General features: G+C 49.4%; 1 protein-coding gene across 1 annotated transcript in view; it reads left to right on the top strand.

Moving 5' to 3' along the window:
* The window catches only part of ATP7A (ATPase copper transporting alpha), a gene marked incomplete at its 5' end in the record, with an annotated part of 82,754 nt that overhangs the window by 16,740 nt on the left and 48,317 nt on the right, over positions 1-17,697 (top strand). The window contains 2 exon segments of the mRNA XM_073600828.1: positions 16,239-16,400; positions 16,751-16,827. Of these exon segments, the coding sequence (XP_073456929.1) occupies positions 16,239-16,400; positions 16,751-16,827 (239 nt within the window).

Genomic DNA, 17,697 nt, shown 5'->3' with positions numbered 1-17,697 from the left:
CTGAGTCTGAGCCTGTGCCTGTGCCTGATCCTGTGCCTGTGCCTGAGCCTGTGCCTGTGCCTGATCCTGTGCCTGATCCTGTGCCTGTGCCTGAGTCTGTGCCTGAGCCTGTGCCTGAGCCTGTGCCTGAGCCTGAGCCTGTGCCTGTGCCTGAGCCTGAGCCTGAGCCTGTGCCTGTGCCTGAGTCTGAGCCTGTGCCTGTGCCTGAGCCTGTGCCTGAGCCTGTGCCTGAGCCTGAGCCTGTGCCTGATCCTGTGCCTGTGCCTGAGTCTGAGCCTGTGCCTGTGCCTGAGCCTGTGCCTGAGCCTGTGCCTGAGCCTGAGCCTGTGCCTGATCCTGTGCCTGTGCCTGAGCCTGTGCCTGTGCCTGTGCCTGATCCTGTGCCTGTGCCTGAGTCTGAGCCTGTGCCTGTGCCTGAGCCTGTGCCTGTGCCTGAGCCTGTGCCTGAGCCTGTGCCTGAGCCTGTGCCTGTGCCTGAGCCTGTGCCTGAGCCTGTGCCTGTGCCTGAGCCTGTGCCTGAGCCTGTGCCTGAGCCTGTGCCTGTGCCTGTGCCTGAGTCTGAGTCTGAGCCTGAGCCTGTGCCGCCTGTGCCTGAGTCTGAGTCTGTGCCTGAGTCTGAGTCTGTGCCTGAGTCTGAGCCTGTGCCTGAGCCTGTGCCTGATCCTGTGCCTGTGCCTGAGTCTGAGCCTGTGCCTGAGCCTGAGCCTGTGCCTGATCCTGTGCCTGTGCCTGATCCTGTGCCTGTGCCTGTGCCTGATCCTGTGCCTGTGCCTGATCCTGTGCCTGTGCCTGAGTCTGTGCCTGTGCCTGATCCTGTGCCTGTGCCTGAGCCTGTGCCTGTGCCTGTGCCTGTGCCTGAGCCTGTGCCTGAGCCTGAGCCTGTGCCTGAGCCTGAGCCTGTGCCTGAGTCTGTGCCTGTGCCTGAGTCTGTGCCTGTGCCTGTGCCTGAGCCTGTGCCTGAGCCTGTGCCTGTGCCTGTGCCTGAGTCTGAGCCTGTGCCTGATCCTGTGCCTGATCCTGTGCCTGAGCCTGTGCCTGATCCTGTGCCTGAGCCTGTGCCTGATCCTGTGCCTGATCCTGTGCCTGATCCTGTGCCTGTGCCTGAGCCTGTGCCTGATCCTGTGCCTGAGTCTGAGCCTGTGCCTGAGCCTGTGCCTGTGCCTGATCCTGTGCCTGATCCTGTGCCTGAGTCTGATCCTGTGCCTGTGCCTGATCCTGTGCCTGTGCCTGATCCTGTGCCTGATCCTGTGCCTGAGTCTGAGCCTGAGCCTGTGCCTGTGCCTGAGCCTGTGCCTGTGCCACTATGGTGTGTTCCACTTGGTTCTCCTCCTTGTCCCCCTTCGTTCTGCTGCTGTCCCCCTCAATGTACCCCTCTGTGCTACTGTCTCCCTCCCTTCTCCTCCGTGTCCCCCTCCATTCTGTCCCCCTCCCTTCTCCTCCGTGTCCCCCTCTGTGTCCCCCTCCGTTCTGTCCCCCTCCCTTCTCCTCCGTGTCCCCCTCCGTTCTGTCCCCCTCCTTTCTGTCCCTGTCCCCCTCCCTTCTTCTCTGTGTACCCCTCCTTTCTGTCCCCCTCCCTTCTCTCCCCCTCCCTTCTCCTCCGTGTCCCCCTCCGTTCTGTCCCCCTCCCTTCTCCTCTGTGTCCCCCTCCGTTCTCCGTGTCCCCCTCCTTTCTGTCCCCCTCCCTTCTCCTCCGTGTCCCCCTCTGTGTCCCCCTCCCTTCTCCTCCGTGTCCCCCTCCGTTCTGTCCCCCTCCTTTCTGTCCCTGTCCCCCTCCCTTCTTCTCTGTGTACCCCTCCTTTCTGTCCCCCTCCCTTCTCTCCCCCTCCCTTCTCCTCCGTGTCCCCCTCCGTTCTGTCCCCCTCCTTTCTGTCCCTGTCCCCCTCCCTTCTTCTCTGTGTACCCCTCCTTTCTGTCCCCCTCCCTTCTCTCCCCCTCCCTTCTCCTCCGTGTCCCCCTCCGTTCTGTCCCCCTCCTTTCTGTCCCTGTCCCCCTCCCTTCTTCTCTGTGTACCCCTCCTTTCTGTCCCCCTCCCTTCTCTCCCCCTCCCTTCTCCTCCGTGTCCCCCTCCGTTCTGTCCCCCTCCCTTCTCCTCTGTGTCCCCCTCCGTTCTGTCCCCCTCCCTTCTCCTCTGTGTCCCCCTCCGTTCTGTCCCCCTCCTTTCTGTCCCTGTCCCCCTCCCTTCTCCTCTGTGTCCCCCTCCCTTCTCCTCTGTGTCCCCCTCCCTTCTCCTCTGTGTCCCCATCCGTTCTGTCCCCCTCCTTTCTGTCCCTGTCCCCCTCCGTTCTCCTCCGTGTCCCCCTCCCTTCTCCTCTGTGTCCCCCTCCTTTCTGTCCCCCTCCCTTCTCCTCTGTGTCCCCCTCCTTTCTGTCCCCCTCCCTTCTCCTCTGTGTCCCCCTCCCTTCTCCTCTGTGTCCCCATCCGTTCTGTCCCCCTCCTTTCTGTCCCTGTCCCCCTCCGTTCTCCTCCGTGTCCCCCTCCCTTCTCCTCTGTGTCCCCCTCCTTTCTGTCCCCCTCCCTTCTCCTCTGTGTCCCCCTCCTTTCTGTCCCCCTCCTTTCTGTCCCCCTCCGTTCTCCTCTGTGTCCCCCTCCTTTCTGTCCCCCTCCGTTCTCCTCCGTGTCCCCCTCGATCTTTCAGAATGGAGAGCGGAGATAGGGGCCAGTAAATCTGGCTCCTTCCTTTTGCGAATGAACAGTCAGTGATAACTGACTCAATATTCACATAACTTATACATTGTAACCTGTGATTATAATGTCTCTGTTTATGAATGGAGAGGAGCCTCTGTCTTCTCTCCATTCGTTTTCAGTGCAGCTGAGGCTCCTGAGAAGGGGACTGGGGAATCTGTGTCCTCAGTCCCTTTCCCTATCTCAAAGGGGAGACAGACCCCTGATATCTTACCAAAGCCCCCCAACAGGGCTAATAATAATAATAATAAAAAAAAGAATTGCAATAAATAAAAAGAATTTAATTGTAAAAAATAATAAAAAATAAAATAAAAAACACACTGACACTGTCCACTCCCCCCCCCCCCCGCTTTATAAAAATAACACATTGTAAAAAAACACATAACAAAATAAATTGTAAAAAATAATAATAAAAAAAAAAATTATTGAAAAAAATAAAATTGTAAAAACAAAAAACTACTGACACACGTGCCACTGTCACATGACATTAAATAAAAGTATCGGTAATCGGTGAGTACTTGGAAAAAAGTATCGGTACTTGTACTCGGTCTGGTATGGGGACAACCCCCGTTTGGACACCACCTTTGGAAGGCTCATGGCGATAATTTTCGTGAGGAGTTTCAGATCCATATGTAGAAGTGAGATGAGTCTATAGGATTTGGGTTTATCAGGTTCTTTCCCTGGTTTTAACCGCTTCAGCCCCGGAAGATTTTACCCCCCTTCCTGACCAGAGCACTTTTTTGCGATTCGGCACTGTGTCGCTTTAACTGACAATTGCGCGGTCATGCGACGTGGCTCCCAAACAAAATTGACGTGCTTTTTCTCACCACAAATAAAACTTTCTTTTGGTGGTATTTGATCACCTCTGCAGTTTTTTGTGCTATAAACAAAAAAAAGCGACAATTTTGAAAAAAACGCATTATTTTTTACTTTTTGCTATAATAAATATCCCCAAAAAACATTTTTTTTCCTCAGTTTAGGCCGATATGTATTCTTCTACATATTTTTGGTAAAAAAAATATAGCAATAAGCGTATATAGATTGGTTTGCGCAAAAGTTATAGGGGGGTAGTTTTGTGGCATTTTTATTATTAATTTTTTTTTTTTTACTAGTAACGGTGATCTGCGATTTTGCGGCGGACACATCGGACACTTTTGACACATTTTTGGGACCATTGTCATTTATACAGCGATCAGTGCTATACAAATCTATTGATTCCCTATGTAAATGACACTGGCAGGGAAGGGGTTAATCACTAGGGGGTGGGGAAGGGTTTAGTGTGTCCTGGGGAGTGATTCTAACTGGGGGGGCGTGGCTACGTGTGACACATCACTGATCTCTGCTCCAAACACAGGGAGCTGTGATCAGTGTCCTGTCACTAGGCAGAACGGGGAGATGCTTGTTTACATCATCATCTCCCCGTTCTTCCTCTCCGTGAGGCGATCGTGGTTATCCCCGCGGTGATCGAGTCCGCGGGACCCGCGACACGACTCACGGAGCTCCCGGCCGGTGGCAAATTCAAAGGGACGTACCTGTACACCCATTTGCCCAGCCGTGCCATTCTGGCGCCGTACATCGGCGTGCGCCGGTCGGGAAGCGGTTAATATGACCACCTCTTCATACATCGATCTCGGCAAGGAGTTCATCGCCTCTATAAGTGTGTGGAGAACCTCCGGTGGGAATATTCCTCCAAATCTTTTATATAGTTGAATCGTTCGGTTGTCATTACTCGTGGCCTTTGAGTTCGGGAACGTGGCTGGAGCCAGTTGCAGTTTCTGACGGGTGAGGGGAACATTTAAAAGTGTTTTTTATCTGTTTTCCTGAAGTTGGGTGAAGTGAAGGAGTCCAGGAATTGTCAGTTCTTCTACAGGGTGAGACACCTTAGAGGAGTAGAAGTCCTGATAGATGGAGCGGAACTCTTCGGAATGGAGGGGGTGTCAGTGACAGGCTTCATGTACACGAGACGCCGGTGCAAACTCTGCTGAACACATGTATTTAAAAGCTGAAACCGGCGTTTAGAAGCGCCTGTTTTGCCACATTTGCATACCGCGTTTAGCCGCGTTTTACCGCGTTTGCGTCTAGAAGCGTCTGCAGAGCAGAGAATGACATTTTGTGACCCAACTTTGGGGCCCCGTATCTCAGGACCACTTGGTGCTAGGATCCCCAAGTTTGGTGTGCAAACACAGTGTACATAGCACTACAACAAATCCAAAGTTGGGGTTCCTTGCACCAAGTGGCCCCGAGATATGGGGCCCCAAAGTTGGGTCACAAAATGCCAAGCACTTTGATGCAGCAGAGATTGATATTTTGTGACCCAACTTTGGGGCCCCGTATCTCAGGGCCACTTGGTGCTAGAAACCCCAAGTTTGGTGTGCAAACACAGTGTACATAGCACTACAACAAATCCAAAGTTGGGGTTCCTTGCACCAAGTGGCCCCGAGATATGGGGCCCCAAAGTTGGGTCACAAAATGCCAAGCACTTTGATGCAGCAGAGATTGATATTTTGTGACCCAACTTTGGGGCCCCGTATCTCAGGGCCACTTGGTGCTAGAAACCCCAAATTTGGTATACTAACACAGTGAAACTAACACTACAACATATCTAAAGCTGGGGTCCCTAGCACCAAGTGGCCCCGAGATATCACAAAATATCAATCTCCGCTGCATCAAAGTGCTTGACATTTTGTGACCCGACTTTGGGGCCCCATATCTCGGGGCCACTTGGTGCAAGGAACCCCAACTTTGGATTTGTTGTAGTGCTATGTGCACTGTGTTTGCACACCAAACTTGGGGTTCCTAGCACCAAGTGGTCCTGAGATACGGGGCCCCAAAGTTGGGTCACAAAATGTCATTCTCTGCTGCAGTTTACCATCATATTTCTGTTTTCTGGTCCAAAAAAATCGGGTTCCTTTAACCACTTCCCGCCCGCCATATAGCAGAATGACGGCGGCAAAGTGGTTTCAATATCCTGACTGGGCGTCATATGATGTCCTCAGGATATTGAGCCGCTGCGCGCTCCCGGGGGCGCGCATCGCAGCAATCATTGTTGCGGGGTGTCAGTCTGACACCCCGCAACACCGATCTAGGTAAAGAGTCTCTGACGGAGACTCTTTACCACGTGATCAGCCGTGTCCAATCACAGCTGATCACCATGTAAATAGGAAGAGCCGGTGATCGGCTTTTCCTCACTCGCGTCTGACAGACGCGAGTAGTGGAGAGCCGATTGGCGGCTCTCCTGACAGGGGGGGTCTGTGCTGATTGTTTATCAGCACAGCCCCCCCTCGGATCCTACCCAGGACCACCAGGGAAACCAGCCACACTGGACCACCAGGGAAACCAGCCACACTGGACCACCAGGTATGCCCCCTAGACCCCCAGGGAAAAACTAATCAGTGCAAAGGCAGCTGCCAATCAGTGCCCACTCCAATGCCTGCCAGTGCCACCAGGGATGCCTATCAGTGCCCAGCAGTGCCACCCATAAGAACCCATCAGTGCCGCATATCGTTGCCCATCGTTAGTGCCCGCTCATCACTGCCACCTTATCAGTGCCCATCAGTGAAAGAGAAAATTTACTTATTTACAATTTTTTTTTAACAGAAACAAAAGCAAAGCTTTTATTTTTTTCAAAATTTTCGGTCTTTTTTTTTTATTTGTTTCGCAAAAAATAAAAACCGCAGAGGTGATCAAATACCACCAGAAATCTCTATTTGTGGGAGCAAAATGATAAAAATGTAGTTTGTGTACAGTGTTGTATGACCGTGTAATTGTCATTCAAATTGCGACAGCGCTGAAAACTGAACATTGGTCTGGGCAGGAAGGTGTCTAAGTGCCCCCCGGTATTGAAGTGGTTAAAAACACTTCTTAACCTAAATGCGGTACCGGCGTTTAGCTGCGTTTGGCATCTGAAATGTAGAAAACTTTTGCGTCTGAACCCATTTTTGTGCTTCTGGAAAAACGAGGTTAAACACAACTGCCTAAAAACAAGACTGTGTAGATGGACACATAGGATAACATTGAATGAGTTCAGAGGCAGCTGAAAAAAGTGTCCACCTGCCTCTGAATGTGCGTTTAGCAGCGTCCCGTGTGGATGAGGTCTTAGTATTGATGATCCTGTAATGCTTTGTAGTACTTGAGGGGGTTGTTGTGACCTGGATATCATGGAGAACATGCGGCCGGTGTTCTCCCCTTCTTCAGAATATGTTTGGGATGTGATGTTATCAGTTGATGTAAACGTACGGACTGGTTTAGTCTCTGTCCATTGCCTTTCATGGGAGTCCTCAGATATGGTTCCTCTGCCTTATCCACATCCCCAGCCCCTTGTCTGCTCCTGGTTTTCATTGAGTCCATGTCTTTTATGCACATCCCTCTGATGAAAAGTTTTCGGGTGTCCCGGACCACCCCCCAGGAGCAGCTGAAGGTTTATTGGCTTCCAAAAAATATTTAATTTGCATATTATCTGCATCTGTGAATAATTGAAGCCAGAAAGGGTTCATCTTCCGGTGTTCGGAGAGGTGGGTTCTTTTGAAGGTTCGGGCTGAGCTGCACCGGAGAACAACCCCCAATATGTCGCCCTCGGGTCATAGCAGGAAGTCCGGTCATTTCCTAGTGCAAAATCTATAGGAGAGGAGAACTGGACCTGGAGGGGGAACTTCCATCTCCAAATGTCTACCAGTCCGAGCCCCTCCCCCACAAACCCAGCCAGAAGAGCCCTCGCTCCAGGGCTCTGGGGACACCATTGTTTGTGTACATCAAGGGAGATATCCAGGGCACTGTTAACCACTTAACAACTGGCTCATAGCCGAATGACAGCTACAGGGCAGTTGCTTAACTCTGGGAGGGCGTACAGTGACGTCCTCCCAGAATTCCGCTCTTGTACACCGCCTGGGGCACGCACCCGAGAACATCCGTGACCGCCAGGTACAGAGGACCCGACACATCATGGTCATCAAATGACGGAGCGATCACATGTAAACAAACTGGCGTCATGTCGCCGGTTCCTCTCTCCCCTCTCTGTACTGATCGGTACACAGAGGGGGAGGGATCAGATGGCAGCAGCACTGTGGGCTGGATGTGTAGTGCCCACAGTGCTGCTCTGTGACATGTGCAGTCACATCCATCCATCCATCCATCCATCCATCCATGCTCAGCCATCCCTCCATACTCTGCATTACCCTGTGCAATACTCTGCAATTCCCTGTGCAATACTCTGCAATTCCCTGCCATACTCAGCCATACCCGGCCATACCCGGCCATACCCTGCCATACCCTGCCATACCCTGCCATACCCAGCCATACTCTGCCATACCCTGCCATACCCTGCCATACCCTGCCATACCCAGCCATACTCTGCCATACTCTGCCATACTCTGCAATTCCCTGCCATACTCAGCCATACCCGGCCATACCCGGCCATACCCTGCCATACCCTGCCATACTCAGCCATACTCAGCCATACTCTGCCATACCCTGCCATACCCAGCCATGCTCTGCCATGCTCTGCCATGCTCTGCCATACTCTGCCATACTCAGCCATACTCTGCCATACTCTGCCATACCCTGCCATACCCAGCCATGCTCTGCCATGCTCTGCCATGCTCTGCCATACTCTGCCATACTCTGCCATACCCTGCCATACCCTGCCATACTCTGCCATACTCTGCCATACTCTGCCATACCCTGCCATACCCTGCCATACCCGGCCATGCTCTGCCATGCTCTGCCATACTCGGCCATACTCGGCCATACTCTGCCATACCCTGCCATACCCGGCCATACCCGGCCATACTCTGCCATACTCGGCCATACCCTGCCATACCCTGCCATACTCTGCCATACCCAGCCATACTCTGCCATGCTCTGCCATGCTCTGCCATGCTCGGCCATACTCTGCCATACTCGGCCATACTCTGCCATACTCTGCCATACCCTGCCATACCCTGCCATACCCGGCCATACCCGGCCATACTCTGCCATACTCGGCCATACCCTGCCATACCCTGCCATGCTCTGCCATACTCTGCTATACTCTGCTATACTCTGCCATGCTCGGCCATGCTCGGCCATGCTCGGCCATACTCTGCCATACTCTGCCATGCTCGGCCATACTCTGCCATACTCGGCCATACTCGGCCATACTCTGCCATACTCGGCCATACTCGGCCATGCTCTGCCATACTCGGCCATGCTCGGCCATGCTCGGCCATACTCGGCCTCTGTATGTGGCCAGGCTGTGGAAGTCTCACACATGTGGTATCGCCGTATCAGCTTTTTCAGCCAGCGATTCCCTACACCATAAGAATGATCATAGCGGCTGTTCCACTGTTTGATCGTTCTTACGGGATCGTCCTCCGGTGCTTCTACCAACTCACCGCTACGATCGAAGCCGGGATCGTTTTTTTTTTTTTATTATTTCAGGCTTCCCAGCCTAGAGTGAGATGTGGGGTCTTATTGACCTCATATTTTATTGTAAAGAGGACCTGTCATGCCATATTCCTATTACAAGGGATGTTTACATTCCTTGTAATAGGAATAAAAGTGATCAAAAAAAAATTTGGGGGGAAAAAAGCATCAAACTAAAATAAAGTAAAATGAACAATTAAAAAAAAAAATTTTTTAAAGCGCGTGCTTGCATGCAGAAGCGAACGCATACGTAAGTCCCGCCCACATATGAAAACAGTATTCAAACCACACATGTGAGGTATCGCTGCGATCAGTAGAGCGAGAGCAATAATTTTGGTCTTAGACCTCCTCTGTAACTCACAACATTTAACCAGTAAAAAATTTTAAAGCGTCGCCTATGGGGATTTTTAAGTAGTGAAGTTTGGCACCATTCCACGAGCGTGTGCAATTTTGAAAGGTGACATGTGACAGGTGTCTATTTACTCGGCATAACTTCATCTTTCATATTATGCAAAAACATTGGGCTAACTTTACTGTTTTGTTTTTTTTTTTTGCACAGAACTTTTTTTTTTCCAAAAAAAAGCGTTCGAAAAATTGCTGTGCAAATACCGTGCGAGATAAAAAGTTGCAACGACCGCCATTGTATTCTCTAGGGTCTTTGCTAAAAAAAACATATATAATGTTTTGGGGTTCTATGTAATTTTCTAGCAAATAAATGATGATTTATACATGTAGGAGAGAAATTTTAGAATTGGCTTGGGTGCTCCAGAACGCCTGAAGGTGCTCCTTGCATGTTGGGCCTCTGTATGTGCTCTGTGCATGTTGGTCCTCTGTATGTGGCCACGCTGTGTAAAAGTCTCACACGTGGTATCGCCATACTCAGGAGTAATAGCAGAATGTGTTTTGGAGTGTAATTTGTGGTATGCATATGCTGTGTGTGAGAAATAACCTGCTAATATGACAATTTTGTGAAAAAGAAAAAAGAAAAAAAAAAATCTTGATTTTGCAAAGAATTGTGGGAAAAAATGACAACTTCAAAAAACTCACCATGTATCTTTCTAAATACCTTGGAATGTCTTCTTTCCAAAAAGGGGTCATTTGCAGGGGAATTTGTACTTTTCTGGCATGTTAGGGTCTCAAGAAATGAGATAGGCCATCAGTACTTCAGGTGTGATCAATTTTCAGATATTGGCACGATAGCTTGTGGACTCTATAACTTTCGCAAAGACCAAATAATATCCACTGATTTGGGTTATTTTTACCAAAGATATGTAGCAATAAAAAAAATTACTTATTTGCTAAATTTCATAACGGAAACAAAGAAAAATTAATTTTTTTACAGAATTTTCAGTCTCTTTTCTTTTATAGCGCAAAAAAATAAAAAACCTATTTGTGTGAAAAAAAAGAACCAAAATTTCATATATATACAGTGTTGCATGACTGAGTAATTGTCATTCAAAATGTGAGAGCACCGAAAGCTGAAAATTGGTCTGGTTATTAAGGGGGTTTAAGTGCCCAGTGGTCAAGTGGTTAAAGTCCCCCAGGACATAGACCGGGAGCCAGGGGGTGTTTGGATAAGAAACTAGCCAAGCATTGTAATACCTTCAATGTAAAAGGTGGAGGCACATATACTTTAGCAACAACATCGGTCTGAGATTCCCATCAGAAAAATAAATCTGCCTTCAGAGTCTATTTGTACATCATGTTTGGTAAATGCCGGAAAATAGAATCCGGACCCCTCTGGAGTATGTGGTGTGCACAGAGTGGTATTGTACCGGGTACTCGGACATGTGTAATAAAGGGGTAGTGTCACTGGTGAGGTGCGATTCCTGTAGACATATAATAATGAGAGGAAATTAAATAAGGTAGTCCTTTTTGTTGGGTCCTGTAATCCTCTGATGTTCCAGGAGAGGATTGTGTCTCTCTGATTACCCATTAGGAGGAGGGGAGTACAATAACAGGCGCTCCCACCTTTGGCTGTCCCTGGAGGGTGATTCGGTGCACCCATCACCACATATTACCTGAGCAAGTAAGATGTAATGGACATATTCCACCCGTATTCACAGTTAGTCCATTCCGTGTTGCAACGATGTATAGAATAGGTACCTGCAGAGATATAACCCACCTAACCAGGGCTGAAAAACAGAAAGAACACAAAAAAAAGTAAAGCACAGTCTGCCTATAACAAAAGTAGGTATAGCAGACATAAACTTAGGCAGTTCCATCAGTAAACTTCTGTGAGTGCCCCACAGGGATGCTTGGGGGGGTAATAACGAGGGCTCCCGTGTCTTTAAAACCAAGACACAAAGGTTATTGGTATAAGGTGAGGGGTAACAACTTAAGTCGACTGTCTCTCTTGAGCTCCTGTATTATCAAATTGAGGAATAGGATTTAAAGTATGCAGGTTATGTGATGTTTTCAGTTTGGTGCATGCCCTCGAGCGTCTTCCTGTAAGTGACGTTCGTGGCAGTCGGGCCAGTTAGCAGCCATGTTTGGGCTTTCAAAGAAGTGCGCTGATCCTTCCGCCACCACGCATAGTTTGGCGGGGTGGAGTATATCAGTGGGATTGCACGCATTCTTTTTTTTCACTTCTGTGAATTTTGCTCTCTGTTTTTGTAGAGCCGCTGAAAAGTCTGAGTAAATGGATATTAGAGCTGCACAATTAATCGTTAAAAAATCGTGATCTCGATTCACCCCCCCTGACGATCTCTCCTGCAGAGTTGTCCAATTCTTTCAACAAGTGGAGAGACTTATCTGCTCACTCAGCTGTCAAAAGAAAGCATCCGGGCAGTCTGCCAAGTTTTCAACAAGGTGTAAATTCAGAAAGTTTAACCACTTAAAGTCTAAATCTTTTTCTGACACTTCTTTCTTAAGTTAAAATCAATATTTTTTGGTAGAAAATTACTTGGAACCCCCAAACATTATATATATTTTAGCAGAGACCCGGGGAATAAAATGTCAATTTCTGCAATATTTTATGTCGCACTGTATTTGCCCAGCGGTCTTTCAAATGCAATTTTTTGGGAAAAATACACTTCAATGAATAAAAAAAAAAGAAACAGTCAAGTTAGCCCAACTTTTATTTTTTGTTTTATAGTGAAAGATGATGTTACGCCGTGAGAATCGTGATCTTTCTTCTACGCCGCGAGAATCGTGATCTTTCTTCTAAGCAAAAAAATTGTGATTCTTATTTTAGCCAGAATCGTGCAGCTCTAATGGATAGTTTAGATCCCTGTATTTCCATGTCAGGAGTATAATGTCTCTATCTTTGTAATGCAGAAATTTCAGCAAAGATGGTCTGTCGTGGCCCCCTGGTGGCGGTGGTCTGGGTGGCCCCCTGGTGGGGGTGGTCTGGGTGGCCCCCTGGTGGGGGTGGTCTGGGTGGCCCCCTGGTGGCGGTGGTCTGGGTGGCCCCCTGGTGGCGGTGGTCTGGGTGGCCCCCTGGTGGCGGTGGTCTGGGTGGCCCCCTGGTGGCGGTGGTCTGGATGGCCCCCTGGTGGGGGTGGTCTGGGTGGCCCCCTGGTCGCGGTGGTCTGGGTGGCCCCCTGGTGGGGGTGGTCTGGGTGGCCCCCTGGTGGCGGTGGTCTGGGTGGCCCCCTGGTGGCGGTGGTCTGGGTGGCCCCCTGGTGGCGGTGGTCTGGGTGGCCCCCTGGTGGGGGTGGTCTGGGTGGCCCCCTGGTGGCTGTGGTCTGGGTGGCCCCCTGGTGGCGGTGGTCTGGGTGGCCCCCTGGTGGCGGTGGTCTGTCGTGGCCCCCTGGTGGCGGTGGTCTGTCGTGGCCCCCTGGTGGCGGTGGTCTGAGTGGCCCCCTGGTGGCGGTGGTCTGTCGTGGCCCCCTGGTGGCGGTGGTCTGGGTGGCCCCCTGGTGGGGGTGGTCTGGGTGGCCCCCTGGTGGGGGTGGTCTGGGTGGCCCCCTGGTGGGGGTGGTCTGGGTGGCCCCCTGGTGGCGGTGGTCTAGATGGCCCCCTGTGAGCCCTTTCTACTGAGAAGAATGGTGTGAGGTTATTCTTTCCAAAGGTATCTGCTAGCCAGGCTTCAATAAACTCAGTAGGATGTTTTCCTTCAGATTTTTCAGGCATTCCGACTGTACAGATGTTGGACCCTCTGAGCCTGTTTTCCATGTCCTCTAGCTGTGTCTCATCAGTTTTACTTGATGTACTTTGTATTTCTTGAGTAAGGGGGGGTAATTCATCCTCAATAGAGCTCACCCGTCCGTGTTGGAGCGGGAATCCGCCATGTTGGGCCGCTCTGTCGGCGGGACTGCTCTTTGTTTTCGTTTTGGACATTCCTGTTTTCTTATTTTGGTGACCAGGTGCCTTAGTAAGGGTGTGTTAGGCTCACAGCAGGTTTCTTTGGATCAGGATGGAGGAGCCTAGTGTGAGGCACATCTTCTCGCGTGAACATCCAAGCCACGCCCCCATCGCCTCCTCCATCTTTATGTAGAGCAACAATTCTTTTTTTCAGGTCCTCAAAGAGTTCTTTGCCATGAGGTGCCATGTTGAACTTCCAGTGACCAGTATGAGAGAGTGAGAGCGATAACACCAAATTTAACACACCTGCTCCCCATTCACACCTGAGACCTTGTAACACTAACGAGTCACATGACACCGGGGAGGGAAAATGGCTAATTGGGCCCAATTTGGAGATTTTCACTTAGGGGTGTACTCACTTTTGTAGCCAGCGGTTTAGACATTAATAGCTGTGTGTTGAGTTATTTTGAGGGGACAGAAAATTTACACTGTTATACAAGCTGTACACTCACTACTTTACATTGTAGACAAGTGTCATTTCTTCAGTGTTGTCACATGAAAAGATAGATGAAAAGATTTACACAAATGTCACTGAGGGGTGTACTTACTTTTGTCACATACTGTGTATATGGGGGTGTATATATACTGTGTGTGTGTGTGTGTGTGTGTATATATATATACACACAGTATCTGTGTACACATCTTGAGCCGTCCATCTGATGGGGTTGAAGGGACACACCTCTTCATCAAAGTTCCGCCCTGTGTTCCAGTTGTTCCAGTCTGATTGGTCTACATAGAGATGTTCTGGTAAAACAAACTGATCGATATTCCAGTAATTTGGATAAAAGTGTTCCAACAAGAATATGTATTACCAGGCCATCCTTCCTGCACCCTCCATAACTGATATATAAGTATTGGGTGGTCTCAGTGCTGCTGATCTCTTGCAGCCACTTCCTGTCTCCATCCACTCCAATGATGACATTTCTCTGGGGGGTTTCCTGATGGGGACACCAGAGGATCGTGTCTGTGTCATGTGTGATGGAAGGGACACTTGTAGTCTCCATCAGGAGCCTGAGTGACAACACAAGAGGACAATTAGGAGACAGGGACAGAGTGTTGTCACCTGATAACAGGAAGTGCCGGAACAAGGACCTCCAATGAAAGCTGCAGATTTGAAAAGATTTCTTGTTCCAAGTCAGCAATTCCAAATACATAGAGAGGCCTCTTGGACACCTGCAAACCTCCTCTGAAAACCGATCCACAGTGGATCATATTTCAGAGGGGCAGTAGTGACACCGCCATTATGGAAGTTGCCCCCCTGGGGGTGCGAAGGTTGTATAGAAATTGGAGAGTTCAGATAAAATCTGGGAAATGACTTCCAGTGACGGCTCTGATCACCCCAATATATGAAGCCCCCAGCTATTGTAGGCCGACCTCAGCCAATCCTGACCCCCACAATGGAGACGTTGTGTAGAGCAGAATTTCCAGGCTTTTCATTGGATGGATAGGTTGTGTAGAGCAGGATTTCCAGGCTTTTCATTGGACGGATAGGTTGTGTAGAGCATGATTTCCAGGCTTTTCATTGGACGGATAGGTTGTGTAGAGCAGAGTTTCCAGGCTTTTCATTGGACGGATAGGTTGTGTAGAGCATGATTTCCAGGCTTTTCATTGGACGGATAGGTTGTGTAGAGCAGAATTTCCAGGCTTTTCATTGGACGGATAGGTTGTGTAGAGCAGAATTTCCAGGCTTTTCATTGGACGGATAGGTTGTGTAGAGCATGATTTCCAGGCTTTTCATTGGACGGATAGGTTGTGTAGAGCAGAATTTCCAGGCTTTTCATTGGACGGATAGGTTGTGTAGAGCAGAATTTCCAGGCTTTTCATTGGACGGATAGGTTGTGTAGAGCAGAGTTTCCAGGCTTTTCATTGGATGGATAGGTTGTGTAGAGCATGATTTCCAGGCTTTTCATTGGACGGATAGGTTGTGTAGAGCAGAGTTTCCAGGCTTTTCATTGGACGGATAGGTTGTGTAGAGCAGAGTTTCCAGGCTTTTCATTGGACGGATAGGTTGTGTAGAGCAGAGTTTCCAGGCTTTTCATTGGACGGATAGGTTGTGTAGAGCATGATTTCCAGGCTTTTCATTGGACGGATAGGTTGTGTAGAGCAGTGTTTCCAGGGTTCTCATTGGACGGATAGGTTGTGTAGAGCATGATTTCCAGGCTTTTCATTGGACGGATAGGTTGTGTAGAGCAGAATTTCCAGGCTTTTCATTGGACGGATAGGTTGTGTAGAGCATGATTTCCAGGCTTTTCATTGGACGGATAGGTTGTGTAGAGCAGTGTTTCCAGGCTTTTCGTTGGACGGATAGGTTGTGTAGAGCAGAATTTCCAGGGTTCTCATTGGACGGATAGGTTGTGTAGAGCAGAGTTTCCAGGCTTTTCATTGGATGGATAGGTTGTGTAGAGCAGAATTTCCAGGCTTTTCATTGGATGGATAGGTTGTGTAGAGCAGGGTTTCCAGGCTTTTCATTGGACGGATAGGTTGTGTAGAGCAGTGTTTCCAGGCTTTTCGTTGGACGGATAGGTTGTGTAGAGCAGAATTTCCAGGGTTCTCATTGGACGGATAGGTTGTGTAGAGCAGAGTTTCCAGGCTTTTCATTGGATGGATAGGTTGTGTAGAGCAGAATTTCCAGGCTTTTCATTGGATGGATAGGTTGTGTAGAGCAGAATTTCCAGGCTTTTCATTGGATGGATAGGTTGTGTAGAGCAGGGTTTCCAGGCTTCTTTTCATTGGACGGATAGGTTGTGTAGAGCAGAGTTTCCAGGGTTCTCATTGGACGGATAGAGTCTAGATCCATGCCGGGGGTTCCTCTTTGTCCCTCACCCGTGTCTCTCTGTTTTGTATTGCAGGTTCGGGGGATGACGTGTGCGTCCTGCGTCCATAAGATCGAGTCGTGTCTGATGAAGACGAAGGGGGTTGTGTACAGCTCAGTTGCACTCGCCACCAATAAAGCCCACATTAAGTATGATCCGGAGACGATCGGCCCCAGAGATCTGATGAAGATTATAAATGTGAGTGTCACGTGATCTGCGCTTCCTCCGTATGACTCCACCATAGTGCACTGTGTGACTGAACAGCCAATCAAGTCAGAGCGCCATCATATGGGGAGGGGGAGGGACTGCACAATAATCTTGGGGTGCTCTGGTGGTGGATTGGGGGCAGTACGGGATCTTGTGGAAGGAAAGTTCTATCCCCATAGGATGCCTCATGTGCAATCAATCAGATCCTTCACCTTCTATGTTCCTCATATCTACTGATGACCGATAACCCAATCAGACATAACCGTAATCTGCATGCCATGTCCGGGACGACGCCGGACACTTATCATGTGACTGTCATCATTTCCTTTCTGTTATTGCAGGATTTAGGATTCACTACGTCTTTGGTTAAAAGAGATCGATCTGCAAGCCACCTGGATCACAGGGTGGAGATACAGAGGTAAGTGACCCCGTGCGCACTCCAGGTACCTTCCAATCTCCAGACCTCATTTATCATCCTCAGTCTGAGGAATGGGAACCTTCCTGTATGGTAATGACCACTGCTGGGGGTTATCCTGAGTCTAACACCGAGGAAAGAGAGGCCTATAGAATCAGATGTATTCATCCTGAGGGATGGGAACCCTCCTGTATGGTAATGACCACTGCTGGGGGTTATCCTGAGTCTAACACCGAGGAAAGAGAGGCCTATAGAATCACATGTATTCATCCTGAGGGATGGGAACCTTCCTGTATGGTAATGACCACTGCTGGGGGTTATCCTGAGTCTAACACTGAGGAAAGAGAGGCCTATAGAATCAGATGTATTCATCCTGAGGGATGGGAACCTTCCTGTATGGTAATGACCACTGCTGGGGGTTATCCTGAGTCTAACACTGAGGAAAGAGAGGCCTATAGAATCAGATGTATTCATCCTGAGGGATGGGAACCTTCCTGTATGGTAATGACCACTGCTGGGGGTTATCCTGAGTCTAACACTGAGGAAAGAGAGGCCTATAGAATCAGATGTATTCATCCTGAGGGATGGGAACCTTCCTGTATGGTAATGACCACTGCTGGGGGTTATCCTGAGTCTAACACCGAGGAAAGAGAGGCCTATAGAATCAGATGTATTCATCCTGAGGGATGGGAACCTTCCTGTATGGTAATGACCACTGCTGGGGGTTATCCTGAGTCTAACACCGAGGAAAGAGAGGCCTATAGAATCAGATGTATTCATCCTGAGGGATGGGAACCCTCCTGTATGGTAATAACCACTGCTGGGGGTTATCCTGAGTCTAACACCGAGGAAAGAGAGGCCTATAGAATCAGA

This window comes from Aquarana catesbeiana, linkage group LG09, assembly GCF_042186555.1.
Source record: "Aquarana catesbeiana isolate 2022-GZ linkage group LG09, ASM4218655v1, whole genome shotgun sequence".
NCBI lineage: Eukaryota > Metazoa > Chordata > Amphibia > Anura > Ranidae > Aquarana > Aquarana catesbeiana.
This window is presented reverse-complemented; position numbering and strand designations above follow the sequence as displayed.